This window comes from Chiloscyllium plagiosum, unplaced genomic scaffold, assembly GCF_037043375.1.
Source record: "Chiloscyllium plagiosum isolate Xiang-an unplaced genomic scaffold, Cpla_swu_hap1 HiC_scaffold_21, whole genome shotgun sequence".
NCBI classification, from domain to species: Eukaryota; Metazoa; Chordata; class Chondrichthyes; order Orectolobiformes; family Hemiscylliidae; genus Chiloscyllium; species Chiloscyllium plagiosum.
In genome coordinates, this window is record NW_028270159.1 from 56,839,414 (window position 1) to 56,856,410 (window position 16,997).

The window sequence follows — 16,997 nt, forward strand, 5'->3', positions numbered from 1 at the left end:
GATCTTTAAGTCGTCATTTTCTACAGGAATAGCGCGAGATAGTAAATGTTAGCCCCTTGTTCAAGAAGGGGAGTAGAAACAACCATTAATTAATTTAATTATAGACCAATGAGCGTTACTTTTGTTGTGGGCAAAGGTTTGAAAAGGATATGATGTATAATCATCTAGAAAGGAATAATTTGATTAGGGATAGTCAACATGGTTTTGTGAAGGATAGGTCATGCCTCACAAACCTAATGGAGTTCTTTGGGAAGGTGACCAAACAGGTGGATGAGGGCAAAGCAGTTGATGTGGTGTATATGGATTTCAGTAATGCATTTGCTAAGTTTCCCCACGGTAAGCCATTGCAGAAAATGGGATTAAGGGTGATTTAATGGTTTGGATCAGAAATTGGCTTGCTGTAAGAAAACAGAAGATGGTGGTTGATGGGAAATATTCATCCTGGAGTTCAATTACTAGTGGTATATCGCAAGGATCTGTTTTGGGTCTAACGCTATTTGTCATTTTTATAAGGGCATAGAAGGATGGATTATTAAATTTGCAGATGACACTAAAGTCGGTGGAGTTGTGGATAATGCTGAAGGATGTTGCAGGATACAGACAAGCATAAGATAAGCTGCAGAGCTGGGCTGAGAGGTGGCAAATGGAGTGTAATGCAGAAAAGTGTGAGGTGATTCTCCTTGGAAGGAGTAACAGAAATACAGAGTACTGGGCTAATAGTAAGATTCTTGGTAGTGTAGATGAGCAGAGAGATCTCTGTGTCCATGTACATAGATCCCTGAAAGTTGCCACCCATGTTGATAGGGTTGTTAAGAATGCGTACGATATGTTAGCCTTTATTGGTAGAGGGATTGAGTTTCGGAGCCACGAGGTCATGTTGCAGCTGTACAAAATTCTGATGCGGCCGCAGTTGGAGTATTGTGTACATTTCTGGTTGCTGCATTTTAGGAAGGATGTGAAAGCATTGGAAAGGGTGCAGCGGAGATTTACCAGGATGTTGCCTGGTATGGAGGGAATGTCTTCTGAAAAAGGCTGAGGCACTTGAGACTGTTTTCATTAGAGAGAAGGCTAAGAGGTGACAATAGAGGTGTACAAGATGATCATAGGATGAGGTGGGGTGAACAGTGAGAGCCATTTTCCTCAGATGATGTTACAATCGTGGACTCACCAACATTAGGGGCATTTAAATGGTCATTGTATAAACATATGGATGATAATGGAATAGTCTAGGTTAAATGAGCGTTAGATTGGTTTCACAGGTCAGCACAACATCAAGGGCCGAAGGACCTATACTGCGCTATAAAGTTCTATGTTTGATGTGTTGTGAGGAAGAGGTAAAGCACCTTCAGGACGATTTGGACAGGCCTCGCAAATGGTTGAGAACATAACATATGGAATTTATTGTGGAAAACTATGAGATCATCCATTTTTACAGTTGAAGTAGGTGTACAGAATATCTCTTAAATGGTGAGACGTTGGAAAATGTAGATGTAAAAAAAGGCCAGGATGTCCAAATCAAAAAATTACTGAAGTCTAAAATGCAAGTGTCGCAAGCAATTAGACAGGCTCATGGAATAGTAACTTTATTGCAATTGGATTTGAGTACAAGAATAGTGAGGTCTTGCTTCAATTGGACGGGAGCTTGTTTCGCCCATATGTGGAGCTTTGTGTGCAGTTTTGGTCTCCTTATCTCAGGAAAGATATTATTGCCATACAGGGAGTGTAATAAAGGTTCACCAGACTGGTTCCCTGCATGGTAGGATTGTACTATGAATAGAGATTGGACAAACTAATTCTGTATTCTCTAGATGTTTGAAGAATGAGCAGTGATCTCATTGAAGCCTACAACATATTGAAAAAGATGGATCGGGAAGATGCCAAAAATGTGTTTTCCCTAATTGGAGAGTCTAGAACCAGAGTTGGGTGGGGAAAAATTTAAAAATAAGGAAGATGCTTTTAGGACTGAGATGTGTATATCTCTTTTTACTCAAGAAGTTGTAAATCTTTGGAATTCGCTATTCAGAGGACTGTGGAAGCTTGAGTTTATTTTAAGTAGAGGTTAGGAGATTTCTGATTAGCAATTAGGTAAAAGATTGAGGATAGTGTGGGTAAAAAAGTATCAAAAAGAATTCAGTCAGCGATGATTACATTAAAATGTATAACAAGCTTGTTGAGCATAATGACCTATTCCTTGTCCTCTCTGTCATACAAAATACCATTTTTGACTCTTCCTTTTGTCTCCAAAAGCCTTGATTGTTGTCACTTCTCAACTGCACACTTGTCTTTGCTGAAGCTCCATGATTGAACCCACCTGAACAGGTTTTTCTGTCCCTGCCTTAATACCAAAACAGCTCTTATCAAAGTCTCACATTCCATCTTGTGTGACTGGCAAAGGTAAATGTTCCTTCACTATTCTTCTTGACCTATTCTGCAGACTGGTACACATTGATGGCAACATTTCTCCACTGTCATCGAGCTGCATAAGATTGCTGTCACCTAATTCCATTCTTATCTTTCACATTAGCCAGAGAATCACCCGCAAAGGATTTCTCTTACATTGTTACCTCTGGTGATTTCCAAGGATCTATTCTCAGTTTTATTCAGTTTTTCAGCTGTGCACTTCCCCCTAACAACATGATCTAAATGCATACCTCAGTTGCATGCACTGTTTCGCCTATCTGGTGTTGTCAGATTGTTTGATTTCTAGTTCTGGATGAGTAGAAGTTTCCTCCAACTAAACATTAGAAAGACCAAAGCTACTGTCTGTGTTCCTTGACACAGATTCAACAATCAAATCGATCCGTCCCCTTGGTAACATTGTTGAGGCTGAGTCAGCCTGTTTGCAACCATGGTATAGTCATACAGCCGTACAGTTGTACAAAATGGAATACAGAGTTTTTCGTCCAACCAGTCCATGCTGACCATAATCCTAATCTAAACTAGTCCCACCTGCCTGCACTTGAAATACCCCAAACCAGAGAAAAGACACCTGCTATTCATATTATCCATACCTCTCATTATTTTACAAACTTCTCAAAGATCACCTCTCAACCATCAACGCTCCAATAAAAAACATCCTATCCTATCCAGCCTCTCTTTTTTTTTACTCAAACCTTCCATTCCCAGCAATATCCCGGTAAATCTCTTCTGAACCCTCTCCAGCTTGAGTGTCAGCATTTAAGTGAAATTTTGACCATGTATTCTCCCTATCACTAACATCACCTATTCCCACTGCAGTAACAATGCCCTTTTCACACTAATCTTATTTCACCCAGCACTTTCATTCCTGACAATGTTACCTCAAGACTTGACAATTCCATCGCACTCCTGGCTGGTTTCTCACATTCCATCCTCTGTGAAGCCATCCAAACCTGCTGGACTTGTTCTAACTCACACGCAATCATCCTGTCCTCGCTGACCTGGGGTAGTTTTAGTTAAATAATTACGTGGATTGTAACTTTCTCATTTTTTGCAGAATCTCTATCTCTGTAATCTCCTGCAACCCTGGGTTCAGCAAATTTGTGTGCAACGCATTGACAGAATAGGGGGCTGAGCCCGGGGCTCGTCCATCCTGTTGGCTTTCTTTCTCATTTTTATCTTCTTTTAATGGTTGCTCTTTGGTTTCTCTATTTTCTTTGTTTTCCTTTTCTTCAAAAACCTCAGTGTGGTGGGTGCAGGAGGTGGCCTCGGGCAGCAGCGGGAGCAACACTAGGATGAGCCGGCCATGGCTCCATCCCAGCTCAGGTTTTCCAGTAGGTGAGGAGCAGGTACTAGGCTGACTGCCCTGGCCCTGATGCCCAGGTCTGCTGATGCTCCAGGTCCACAGCTAGGCTTGGGAGCCTGAAGGTAAAGACGGGTGGTTTTGGCCTGGCGTGGAGATTTGGTCATCATGTGGGGATCTTCTTCATCTTTGATTTCCAGTTATTCCAGCAGACCAACAGGCAATTTCAACCCAACATGCCATTGTTTGGCAGAGATTTCCGGCCCAGTTTTCCAGTGGGCTGGCATAGCGTTCTCATCCTGGAATGGCGGTCTTGTCCTGGCTGTGTTTTCAGGGTTTTCCATCGTTCCCTCATTAGCCTTTCCTGAGCTCTGGAGCCATTAATTGAACTGTAATGAACTTTGAATTAATTTTACTTTTTGATTTCTGTCATTAATATATGATTTGGAGATACTGGTGTTGGACTGGCATGGACAAAGTTAAAAAGCACACAACACCAGGTTATAGTCCACCATGTTTATTTGGAAGCACTAGCTTTGGAGGTGCTGCCTGTTTATCAGGTGCTTTGCCACCTGATGAAGGAGCAGTGCTCCGAAAGCTAGTGCTTTTAAATAAACTATTGGACTATTACCTGGTGGTGTGTGATTTTTAACTTCGTCATTGATATATGTGCTGTGGTAGGGAAACAAACTTTTCACTGTATTTTTCATGGAAAAGTATACAATAAATTTCTATTCTATTGTATTCTATTTTCCAACAACAGAAACAGATCCTGCTTTCTCCAGTATTGGTACAAATTGGTACAAACACACTGAAGTAGGTGTTTAAACTTCTAATTGAAGATTGTACTGAGTGAGGACTGAGGACAGACAGTGATGAATGAGAGATGTGGGTGTTTGGTGAATACAGTGAGGTGAATGTGCAGTGAGGAGAATAAAGTATGGATAGTGTGGAATGAGGACAGTGAGGGGTGGAGACTGAGAATGGCAACCTGGAACAGTGGGGTGTACCTAGTCTCTGAATTGGAAGAGTCATTACACCATTTGATTCTAACATGCATCATTCAGTGACATCTGTTTATTCCGTGCTCTGACTCCAAATAATTAGCCTTTAACAAAATCTTTTAACATTTTTTACCAATAAAACCTTATCAGAGATTTCAAATTGAATAATTGATATTATTATCAATTGACATTTGTGAAAGAATGTTCCAAACTTTGACTCCATTTTGCAAGGCAAAATGTTAATTAATATCTATCCTGAACATACTTGCTTTCAGACCAGAGATGCTGACCGACCTTAAACTCTTCTTCTTTGGACCTTATATCCTGCTTCAGGGTCTGTTCTGTTTCCTTGTGGTTTTTGTTTGCTTCAGTTTTGCATTTTCTTTCATTTCAAGTCATTCATGACTGATTTCTTTAGCAGGTGGATCTCTTTCACTTTCAGGCAACAAACTAAGTTGCTTTCTGAACACTGCCAACTGATCTGTTGTTTTACCCATATACAAATTTGCTCACATGACTAAAACAGAGTCTCTGTCCTCTCATTGAGTTAGTCTTACCCAGCCTAGAATATATGGGTCTGAGCAGTATGGGCTGTGACAAGTAAAGCACAGCAGGTCAGGCAGCATCTGAGGAGCAGGAGAATCAACGTTTTGGGCATAAGCCCTTCATCAGGAATGAAGCTTGTGGACTAGGGGGCTAAGACATAAATGGGAGGGGGGGTGGGGTGGGGCGGGGGGGGGGGGAAGTTAGCTGGGAATGCGATAGGTAAATGAAGGTGGTGGGGAAGGTGATAGGTTGGAGAGGAGATTGGGGCAGATAAGTGGGAAGGAAGATGAACAGGTCAAGAGGGCAGTACCAAGTTGGAACTTGGGACTGAGCTAAGGTGGGGCGAGGGGAAATGAGGAAACTGGTGAAATCCACATTGATTCCATGTGGTTGCAGGGTCCCAAGGTGGCAGATGAGACATTCTTCCTCCAGGCGTCGGGTGGTTAGGGTTTGGCGATGGAGGAAGCCCACGACCTGCATGCCCTTGACAGAGTGGGAGGGGAGTTGAAGTGTTCAGCCACGGCGCAGTGGGGTTGGTTAGTGTGGGTGTCCCAGAGATGTTCTCTGAAATGATCCACAAGTTGGCTTCCTGTCTCCCCGATGTAGACGAGACCATATTGGGTGCAGTAGATACAGTAGATGACATGTGTGGAAGTACAAGTAAATCTCTGTCAGATGTGGAAGGATCCTTTGGATTGGAGTGAGGAAGGAGGTGTGGGCACAGGTTTTGCACTTCTTGCAGTAGCAGGGAAGATCCCAGGTGTGGGGTGTGGGCTGGTGGGTGGGGGGGTGGGGAGCGTGGATCTGACAAGGGAGTCGCGGAGGGAATGATCTCTCCGAAATGCAGATGGGGTGGAGAGGGAAATATATCTTTGGTGGTGGGGTCTGTTTGCAGGTGGCTGAAGTGGCAGAGGATGATGCAATGTAGGTTAGTAGGTTGGGAGGTGAGAACCGGTTGTGGTTGGAAGGGTTGGGTTGAAGGGCGGAGGTGCAGGATGTGGAGGAGATGTGTTGGGTGGCATTGTTAACCACGTGGGAGGGGAAATTGGGATCTTTGAAGAAGGAGGCCATCTGGGATGCTCTATGGTGGACTTGGTCCTCCTAGGAGCAGATGTGGTGGAGGGGGAGGAATTTGGAATAATGGATGGTGTTTTTACAGGAGGCTGGTTGAGAGGATGTGTAGTCCAGCTGGCTGTGGGAGTCAGTGGGTTTCTAGTAGATGCCTGTGGTTAGTCGGTTGCCAGAGATAGAGATGGAGAGGTCCAAGAAGGAAAGGGAGGCGTCCGAGATGGTCCAGGTAAATTTGAGTTTGGGTAGAAGGTGTTTGTGTATTTGATGAACTGTTCAACCTTCTAATGGGAGCACGGGGTGGCAGGGTGGCAAGATTTGTGGTAAAATCGGGTGAGACGTCAGGTGAGGCTGATTGCAACATTAAAGCGGCATTGTGGGTTTCATGTGTGAAAATGGCAAGTTGCCAGTTCAGGGGGATTATTGCTTGTTAAACACCTTGTAAACAGCTCTGTCTCATTAATATTGAGCCTCCTATCTTAGCAAATCTGTCGAACAAGCTAGATTTCAAGAAAATTTGACATGGAAATCTCACTGGAAACCTGGTGAATTCAGCCCGCTGCTTGCTCTGAAGGGTCTCCGTGTTGCTCAGCACCAACAACCATCTCAAACCAAGATCATGGGCACCAGCTGTATGTCCATAAACATTGATATCCAGCATTTTCCAACCCCTTAGAATAATTAAGGCATCTCTTTAATACAATGGCAGTGCATTCTGGAACACAGACGTGCATTTCAGGATACACTGGCATTTAGCAATGAATGGTTGCAGGGGGTTACTTTAAGCTCACAGACAGGCTGATGGACTGGACCAAGCTGTATCTTGGGGCTGCTGGGTTTACTCTCTTAGTGCTCACTCACTTTGTTGCCTACCTGTATGCCCATTGAATCCACGTCTTGCCATACCAATTAGCACAGCCACACAATCTAGGCAGCTTGCCTTGCTGGCCAGCAGTACTTTGTCATTTTGCTGTTCAGTAGTGTCCTGTGCAACACAATTTCATACCTGTGGCAAACACACCGCCTCTGCAGCAAACGTTTAAGTTTCAAAGAATCTTAGGTGATTTATTCTTACTGAAGTCAACGGAGATACCTATCAGTCAGAGGATCCGGTATGGCAATGGGCCATAGGCATCTGATTGGATGCTGAAAATGTGTTGCTGGAAAAGCGCAGCAGGTCAGGCAGCATCCAGGGAACAGGAGAATCGACGTTTCGGGCATAAGCCCTTCTTCAGGAATGAGGAAAGTTTGTCCAGCAGGCTAAGATAAAAGGTAGGGAGGAGGGACTTGGGGGAGGGGCGTCGGAAATGTGATAGGTGGAAAGAGGTCAAGGTGAGGGTGATAGGTCAGACTGGGGTGGGGGCAGAGAGGTCGGGAAGAAGATTGCAGGTTAGGAAGGCGGTGCTGAATTCGATGGATTAGACTGAGACAAGGTGGGGGGAGGGGAAATGAGGAAACTGGTGAAATCCGAGTTCATCCCTTGTGGTTGGAGGGTTCCTAGGCGGAAGATGAGGCGCTCTTCCTCCAACCGTCGTTTTGTTGTGGTCTGGCGATGGAAGAGTCCAAAGACCTGCATATCCTTGGTGGAGTGGGAGGGGGAATTGAAATGTTGAGCCACAGGGTGGTTGGGTTGGTTGGTCCGGGTGTCCCAGAGGTGTTCTCTGAACCGTTTCACAAGTAGCCGGCCTGTCTCCCCAATATAGAGGAGGCCACATCGGGTGCAGAGGATGCAATAGATGATGTGTGTGGAGGTGCAGGTGAATCTGTGGCGGATATGGAAGTTCCTCACCTTGACCACTTTCCACCTATCACATTTCCGACGCCCCTCCCCCAAGTCCCTCCTCCCTACCTTTTATCTTAGCCTGCTGGACAAACTTTCCTCATTCCTGAAGAAGGGCTTATGCCCGAAACGTCGATTCTCCTGTTCCCTAGATGCTGCCTGACCTGCTGCGCTTTTCCAGCAACACATTTTCAGCTCTGATCTCCAGCATCTGCAGACCTCACTTTCTCCATCTGATTGGATGGTCAGGGGATCTGTGTCTTTGCAGTATAGGGAGCGGGTTATGGTCAGACCTGTGGCTTCACAGCGGCCAGTCTGGGGAGAGGGTAGGTGGGCAGGTTAGGCCTAATATGGTCAAGGAGATATACATCTGTCAGTCAGGGATATTCTGTCTTGGTTACTTTTACAGCAAGGTTGGGTGACAGGTGCTGACCAGTCTATAAGAAGATACACAACCTGCGAGGCCTTGGTTATTTTTTAAAGTTGGAACAATAGAAGCAGCCTGAATGGGTGTGGTCAAATTCTCTCAAATCCAGGATTTTTAGTTAGCTGTTCAGGTCTTGAAAAGGTGGAAGTTTTCTTTTGACCCTTTTTCAGTCACAGCCAAAAACTGGAGGTTTAGTGCCTGCTATGGACTCTGCATGTGTGACAATCTGTGTTCGGAATTTGCTTTTTTGCCAAAGAGTGTTTCCATCAAGTGTTACTATACTGAAACAGGTAATTAGTAATAATTACGATATGTATTATTCTGCTAAGTTTTCCAAAAGAGTTAACTTATTCCAAGTTTTTCTTTCTTTTGTTGCATTTTAACAATAATGTTTGAACAAATTTTGTTTTGAATAGTTAATTTTGAATAGTTTGGCTAATCGCCTTGCATCTGGAACATGGCACCTCACATTTACCTTTAGAATAAGAAAAAGTTAGGATCTAGGCTACCTTCTTAACATACTTTAAGGAGGTCTGATCTGGCTATTAACAGGTCTGGGTATTTCTCTCAGGGGCTGCCCAGATGGATTACTCGGGGCCTGTGTGAGCCTAATGGGTCCATAAGAAGAAACTAAGAGGAGAGGAGGTTGTGGGATTGGCAGGGGATGCAGTGATGGGAGGACCAAAAGGGGCATGTGTTGTGACAGGAGGCTTAGCAAATTATTCTTCAGGATTGGGCATTGCAGGGAGGATTACAATTGTGAAGAGGGCAATAGGATCTACAAGAGGGTTGTATTGGTAAAGCAGGAATGGGAAGGGGGTCATGCAGGAATGCCATTTATCCATAGTCAGGAGTACCTTTGCTTCAAGAGGGGATAGTGTCTTATTGCCTTTGCTGTGATCATCTCCTGTGCCAGGAACTGCTATGGAAAGGTGGCAGGTACAGACATGGATTGGGTGTGGATCTGGGGAAATACAAAATCTATGGAGTTTACAGGAAGGCCTGCCAGGAAGGGGATTTGGATGTTTGGATGTTCACTGACATGTTCAGGCAAAGACTGCAAGCCACTGGTTGAGGACAGCTTGCGGTCACCTTCCATTGCGCAGTAAATCCAATCTCCACGGTAGGAACAAAAGGGCTGTGACCACAATCGAAGTGGGTGCAGCAAGTGACTGGACATGTGAGAAAGGATGCTGCAGAACACACCGATGTTGGGCTTTTAAAGGAAAAGAAATATCTCACACAGACCACTGTACAGGGCACAATAATTGTGGGATTTACTAAACCCTTGCCAATGCTAATGCATTGGCCATGTATTTGTTTTGCACCTTGCTGCCTCACACCATACCGACCAACTCACTCACTTTTGGACACAGAGGCCGTAAGGATCAGGATATTGTCAGAGGTACAGCAGCAACCATTGGATGGCTCTGACACTGTGATTCGATGTACCTTGTCCCTCTGGCTTTCAGATCATGCAGCAGGCTCTCATCACAGGCCTCCATCTTTATGACAGCATGTGAGGCCATAACATTATGTCAAATGCTGGAAAAATAACATTTGGAGCTACACAGAGAGGCAAACAACAAGATGAAAGCAGTGACGTCTGTTTTCATAAAATGCAAAATAATATGGAGTGTACTGTACCACCAACATGTCTTCAATAAATTTTCTTGTTAATTCACATAGAGTCATAGAGACGTACAGCATGGAAACAGACCCTTTGGTCCAATTTGCCCATGCCAACCAGATATCCTAAACTAATTGGGGTGGCATGGTGGCTCAATGGGCAACACTGCTTCCTTATAGCACCAGGGACCTGGGTTCGATTCCCACCTTGGGTGGCCATCTTTGTGGAGTTCGCACAGTCTCCCGTGTCTGGGTTTCCTCCCACAATCCAAAGATGTACAGGTTGGTGAATTTGTCATGCTAAATTACCCATAGTGTTAGATGCATTAGTAATCGGTAAATATAGGGTAGGGGAATGGGTCTGGGTGGATAACTCTTTGGAGGGTCAGTGTGGACTTGTTGAGCCAAAGGGCCTGTTTCCATACTGTAGTGAATCTAATCGAGTCCAATTTGCCAACACCCGGCCCATATCCCTCTAAGTGCTCCCTATTCATACACCCATCCAGATGCCTCTTAAATGCTGTAATTGTACCAGCCTCCATCACTTCCTTTGGCAGCTCATTCTATATACATACCACCCTCTGCATGAAAAAGTTGCCCCTTAGGTCCCTTTTATATCTTTCCCCTCTCACCCTAAACTTATGCCCTCTAGTTTTGGACTCCCCCACCCCAGGGAAAATACTTTGTCTATTTATCCTATCCATGCCCCTCATGATTTTATAAACCTCAATAAGGTCACTCCTCAGCCTCCGACGCTCCAGAGAAAACAGCCCCAGCCTATTCAGCCTCTCCTTATAGCTCAAATCCTCCAACCCTGGCAACATCCTTGTAAATCTTTTCTGAATCCTTTCAAGTTTCACAACATTCTTCCGATAGGAAGGGAACCAGAATTGCACGCTATATTCTAAAAGTGGCCTAATCAATGTCCTGTACAGCCACAACATGACCTCCCAACTCAATGCTCTGACCAATAAAGGAAAGCATACCGAATGCCTTCTTCACTATCCTATCTACCTACAACTCTCCTTTCAAGGAATTATGAATCTGCACTCCAAGGTATCTTTGTTCAGCAATACCCCCCAGAACCTTACCATTAAGTGTATAAGTCCTGCCCTGATTTGCTTTTTCAAAATGCAGCACCTTGCATTTACCTAAATTAAACTCCATCTGCCGCTCCTCAGCCCATTGGCTGGTGAGTGAGCTAGATGGATTTTTCCGAGAATTTACTGTAGTTATTAAGTACTTGATTCCAGATTTTTTACTGAATTCAAATTCCACTCTGGCAAATAGTGGAATTTGAATCCAGATACCCAGAACATTTCCTAATCGCAAGACACTGGCACTCAGAGGACTGCTAGAGACCAGGCATCTGTGCAGCCCCAGGCAGGAGAGGACCCTATCACATTTACAATCAGGGACTTGTTCCACATACATAATGAAAAACAGGGGAGGTAGATATGTATCTTTGAGGCAATGGCCTCATTGCCTGGAGGCTGCAGGGGTGCAGACAGTCTCAGTTCCCTATTATAGGCTACTTTCTTCTGTAATAAGAAAACAGAGAGGAATTGAGTGAAGTGAAATCTCGTGGCACAGCAATTAGTGCTAGTTAAAGATAGTGAAGTGTTCCAAGGGAGTGATAATATTACTGGACCATGAGAGGGCTTCATACGGTTTCTAATCCACTGTCTGTCTCCTGGCACTGCCATATCTCTATGTGAGAAAGGTACATCTGTGGTGAACATCAGGTCCAGCAACCCTGTGTGCCAATGGATGAGACAATGGAGCTCAGAAAAGTGCACCTCTCTAGCAGACCCTTAGAGTACTGGATGTAGATCTCCATTGCAATCATCAACCTTTTAAGAAGGGTGGAAAGGACAAGCCAGGGAACTATGGACCAGTGAGCTTGATGTCCGTGGTGGACAAGTTGTTGGAGGGAATCCTGAGGGACAGGATCTACATGTATTTGGAAAGGCAAGGACTGATTAGGGATAGTCAACATGGCTTTGTGCGTGGGAAATCCTATCTCACAAACTTGATTGAGTTTCTTGAGGAAGTAACAAAGATGATTGATGAGGGCAGAACGGTAGATGTGATCTATGTGGACTTCAGTAAGGTGTTCGACAAGGTTCCCCATGGGAGACTGATCAGCAACGTTAGATCTCACAGAACAGAGGGAGAACTAGCTATTTTGACACAGAACTGGCTCAAAGGTAGAAGGCAGAAGGTGGTGGTGGAGGGTTGTTTTTCAGTCTGGAGGCCTGTGATCAGTGGAGTGCCACAAGGATCGGTGCTGGGTCCTCTACTTTTTGTCATTTACATAAATGATTTGGATGCGAGCATAAGAGGTACAGTTAGTAAGTTTGCAGATGACACCAAAATTGGAGGTGTAGTGGACAGCGAAGAGGGTTACCTCAGATTACAACAGGATCTTGATCAGATGGGCCAATGAGCTGAGAAATGGCAGATGGAGTTTAATTCAGATAAATGTGAGGTGCTGCATTTTTGGAAAGCAAATCTTAGCATGACTTATACACTTAATGGTGAGGTCCGAGGGAGTGTTGCTGAACAAAGAGACCTTGGAGTGCAGGTTCATAGCTCCTTGAAAGTGGAGTCGCAGGTAGATAGGATAGTGAAGAAGGCGTTTGGTATGCTTTCCTTTATTGGTCAGAGTATTGAGTACAGGAGTTGGGAGATCATATTGCGGCCATAGTTGGAATATTGCGTGCAATTCTGGTCTCCTTCCTATCGAAAAGCTGTTGTGAAACTTGAAAGGGTTCAGAAAAGATTTACAAGAATGTTGCCAGGATTGGAGGATCTGAGCTACAGGGAGAGGCTGAACAGGCTGGGGCTGTTTTCCCTGGAGTGTCGGAGGCTGAGAGGTGACCTTATAAAGGTTTACAAAATTATGAGTGGCCTGGATAGGGTAAATGGGCAAAGTCTTTTCTCTGGGGTCGGGGAGTCCAGAACTAGAGGGTATAGGTTTAGGGTGAGGGGGGAAAGATATAAAAGAGACCTAAGGGGCAACTTTTTCACACAGAGGGTGGTACATGTATAGAATGAGCTGCCAGAGGAAGTGGTGGAGGCTGGTACAATTGCAACATTTAAGAGGCATTGGATGGGTATATGGATAGGAAGGGTTGGGAGGGTTATGGGCCGGGTGCTGGCAGGTGGGACTAGATTGGGTTGGGATATCTGGTCAGCATGGATGGGTTGGACCGAAGAGTCTGTTTCCATGCTGTACACCTCTATGACTCTCCACTTATATGGAGGTTCTGGTGCTGGACTGGGCGAGACAAAGTTAAAAGTCATGCAACACCTGGCAAATAAACCTATCGGTGTTGTGTGATTTTTAACTTTTCAACTGTGGCAGCCAGACTCTTACATGATTGTCTGCACCCCTGCAGCCTCCAGGCAATGAGGCCGTTGCCTCAAAGATAGGGGGTTAGATAGGGTCGACAGTATGAACCTTTTCCCGCGTATTGAGTCGGGTATTACAAGGGGGCATAGCTTTAAATTAAGGGGGGGTAGATATAGGACAGATGTTAGGGGTAGGTTCTTCACTCAGCGAGTCGTTAGTTCATGGAATGCCCTGCCAGTAACAGTGGTGGACTCTCCCTCTTTATGGGCATTTAAGAGGGCATTGGATAGGTATATGGAGGATAGTGGGTTAGTGTAGTTTAGGTGGGCTTGGATCGGCGCAACATCGAGGGCCCAAGGGCCTGTACTGCGCTGTATTCTTCTATGTTCTATGTTCTATGTTCTATACGTATCTACCTCCCCTGTTTTTCGTTATGCATGTGGAAAAAGTCCCTGATTGTCAATGTAATAGGGTCCTCTCAAGCCTGGGGCTGAACAGATATCTGGTCTCTAGAAGTCCCCTGAGTGCCAGTGGCTTGCAATGTTTCTTCTTGGCTCTCTATTCCCTGTTATAGGTTACTTCTTCTGTAATAAGAAAACAGAGCGGAATTGAGTGAAGTGAAATCTCGTGGCACAGCAATTAGTGCTAGTTAAAGATAGTGAAGTGTTCCAAGGGAGAGTTATGATAGCATAGAGAGAGGAAGGTGAGTGTTATAGTAGTAGTGATACAGTGATTGTGAAAAAGCAAAGAGAAATGTGTGACACATCCCCTGATGGAGTACAGAAGGTCATTGTAGCACAGGCCTTCCGCCCATAATGGCCTTATAGTAATGCTGGCCATTCCTCTGCAGAATGAAAATGGCACTGGCCTAGGATGAGCCGGTCAGAGTCTGTGGTGTGACCTTCTCTGCTGGTAGCCTGGGAAGGGGATCACTTTTCTTTGCACCACCCCTAACGTCCAGATACCTCTCAGAGAATTGTGGTGCCATTTTCCCTTCTTTGACCTCTACTGCTAACATCCCCGATCTAACAGCCGGCTTCAGAAAACATTTGCCTGTCTGGGTGTACAATGGGCTTTCAGAGATGGCCCATCCACAAGGGGTGCTTTTGTAGATATTTGATAAGTTGTTCTAGAAATGGCATGTGGTAAGATAGCTCTGGAATCGGACCTGAAGAACACTATGAGGACAGAGTAGACAGTTAATGAGATGAATTTGGTAAGATACAATGAAAAAACTCATTGAAAATTTTGATAAAATTTGGACATAGTCAAAAAAAGACAAACTTCAACCTTTCATATCTTTTTCTTCTTTTTCTGTTTTCAATAAATATTGAACTTGATCACATTAGGATCAGTATGAAATAAATATTCATGTATTGCTAAACTATTAATTTTTAAAAAATCTTTTGTTGCCAAGGCTAGTATTTCTGTCCCTGTCAACCCAATCTGATGACCCACTGACCCTCCTAAACCACCTGACACCCTACCTATCCATTCTTACATCTTACCCATTCACTGACTTATTCGATCATGCTTTCACTAACTGGATCTTTAAATTTACCAGATGGCAGCTAGTGTCATAAATTGTTGGCAATCATATCTTTTTCATGATTCTACTGTGATGGAGCTCTCCATTGCGCTGCACTTTGCATTTCTGGGAAAGCCCAGCTTAGAAGACCCAACAAGGAATGCGGAACAATGTGGAGGTGAATCGTTCAATTCTTTGAAAGACCCTGGCTGTTGTTAACTGATAGAAACCTTTTAGAATGTGACCCATGTAACACATGCACTTGGCATTCTGCTCATAATAACTAAGCTATTTTGGTGATAAACCTATTCAGAAATGTTATGACACATCTCTGGAGCAGGTAAAACTTGAACACAGACCTCCTGTTTCAGGGGTAGGGATACTACCACTACATGCCAAGCGGTCCCCTTTGCTCATATTATCAGTTCAGACATCACTTCCAGCTAATTGTTTGCCTTTGTCCTTGATGAGCAATTAACTAGTTTACAATTTCATTTGTCAGGTTTCAAAATTCCGTTTGAAAATAAAAAGGTTAACCTACATTTCAGCTTGAGATATACTAACCCAATGCTCAACAACAAATTCACATTCCCATGAAATTTCTATTCTGTTCCAGCCCAAGTCCCCAGTTCTCTGTTCAGGCTCCATGGTCACTTTCCCCATTTCATTCCCCAATGAGTCCAATTCCATTTTTGGTACATGGTGGTGGAGGGAAGAGGCATGGGGTGAAATGCTATGTACAGACCTGATACTTTGCCAACTAATGACTACTTGCAAATGCAAAACATTGGTGAAATTGTACACATTGCTGGAAGTCTCTGCTGAACTGACCTTCTTTCCAGGATTTAGATGGAGATACTTGGACCCTGCCAGATTCATAATCAGAACAGTGGTCACAGAGATCGGCATAGTGATCAACAGGATTTTCACCATCCGTTGATTCTTATGTCCCTCCATTTTTAAAAGAACTGCAAACATAGAGATACAAAAAAAAAGGAATAAAAAGGACTAAAAATCCAATTCTATGAGATTCAATTCTGAGCAATTGGAAACAACATTAATTTGTCACATGATCAACTTTTTATTCTTATTCTGAATGAGAAACAGCAAAAGTGAAATTATCAATTTATAAATAGTTCCAATAAATATTAGATTCTAGCAAGTAATACAAAGTACAAAAGAGCAGAAATACCAAAAGAATAGAAAGCACAAATGGTTGCTTTCAGCTGGAGATGAAATCCAGATGTCTTTGTTTGAAGGTCTTTAATAAATGAGAAGCTAGAAACTGTGGATCAGTAGAGATGAGTTAGTGTCCTAGCACAGAAACTAAGTGGATAAAATATAGTGGAGCCGTAGGAATGTTATCTGTGAACTCCAGAGGGTTAACACACGAATGGCTGGAAGTTGCACAGAGCTTTGGTGAGACCCCATGTGTTCAGGACAGCACACCCCAGGAAGGAGTTTTGGCACTTGGACGTGTAGGAGCCCCAGTTCACAGAATGACTCCCAGTCTGGAATTACTAAATGAAAGGAACTGGCTGGATTGACTGAGATTAAATAGCAATTAAGGGTGTTAGAATATTAGAATCCCCACAGTGCAGAAACAGGCCATTTGGCCCAACAAATCCAATTCACACTGAACCTCTGAAGAGTAACCCAGCCAGACCCATTCCCCTGTCCTAATATTCTACATTTCCCCCAACTGATGCACCTAACCTACACATCCCTGAATACTATAGGCAATTTAGCATAGCCAATTCACCTAAACTGCACATCTTTAGACTGTGAATGGAAACTGGAGCAAACCCACATAGACATAGGGAGAATGTGCAAACTTCACACAGACAGTTGCCCAAGGCAGGAATAGAACCCAGGGCCCTGGCGCTGTGAGACAGTAGTGCTAACCACTGAGCCACCATGCCATTTCTTTGCTCAA

At 44.1% G+C, this 16,997-nt stretch overlaps 1 protein-coding gene across 1 annotated transcript in view; it reads right to left on the reverse strand.

Moving 5' to 3' along the window:
* Positions 1-16,292, reverse strand: part of LOC122564689 (ectonucleoside triphosphate diphosphohydrolase 8-like) — a 98,321-nt gene extending 82,029 nt beyond the window's left edge. The window contains exons 1-2 of the mRNA XM_087998661.1: positions 16,254-16,292; positions 15,893-16,029 (exon numbers count right to left, since the gene is read on the reverse strand). Of these exons, the coding sequence (XP_087854787.1) occupies positions 15,893-16,018 (126 nt within the window). The 5' untranslated portion in view covers positions 16,019-16,029; positions 16,254-16,292. The remainder of the gene's footprint in view (positions 1-15,892; positions 16,030-16,253) is intronic.
* Between the last annotated feature and the right edge of the window lie 705 nt (positions 16,293-16,997).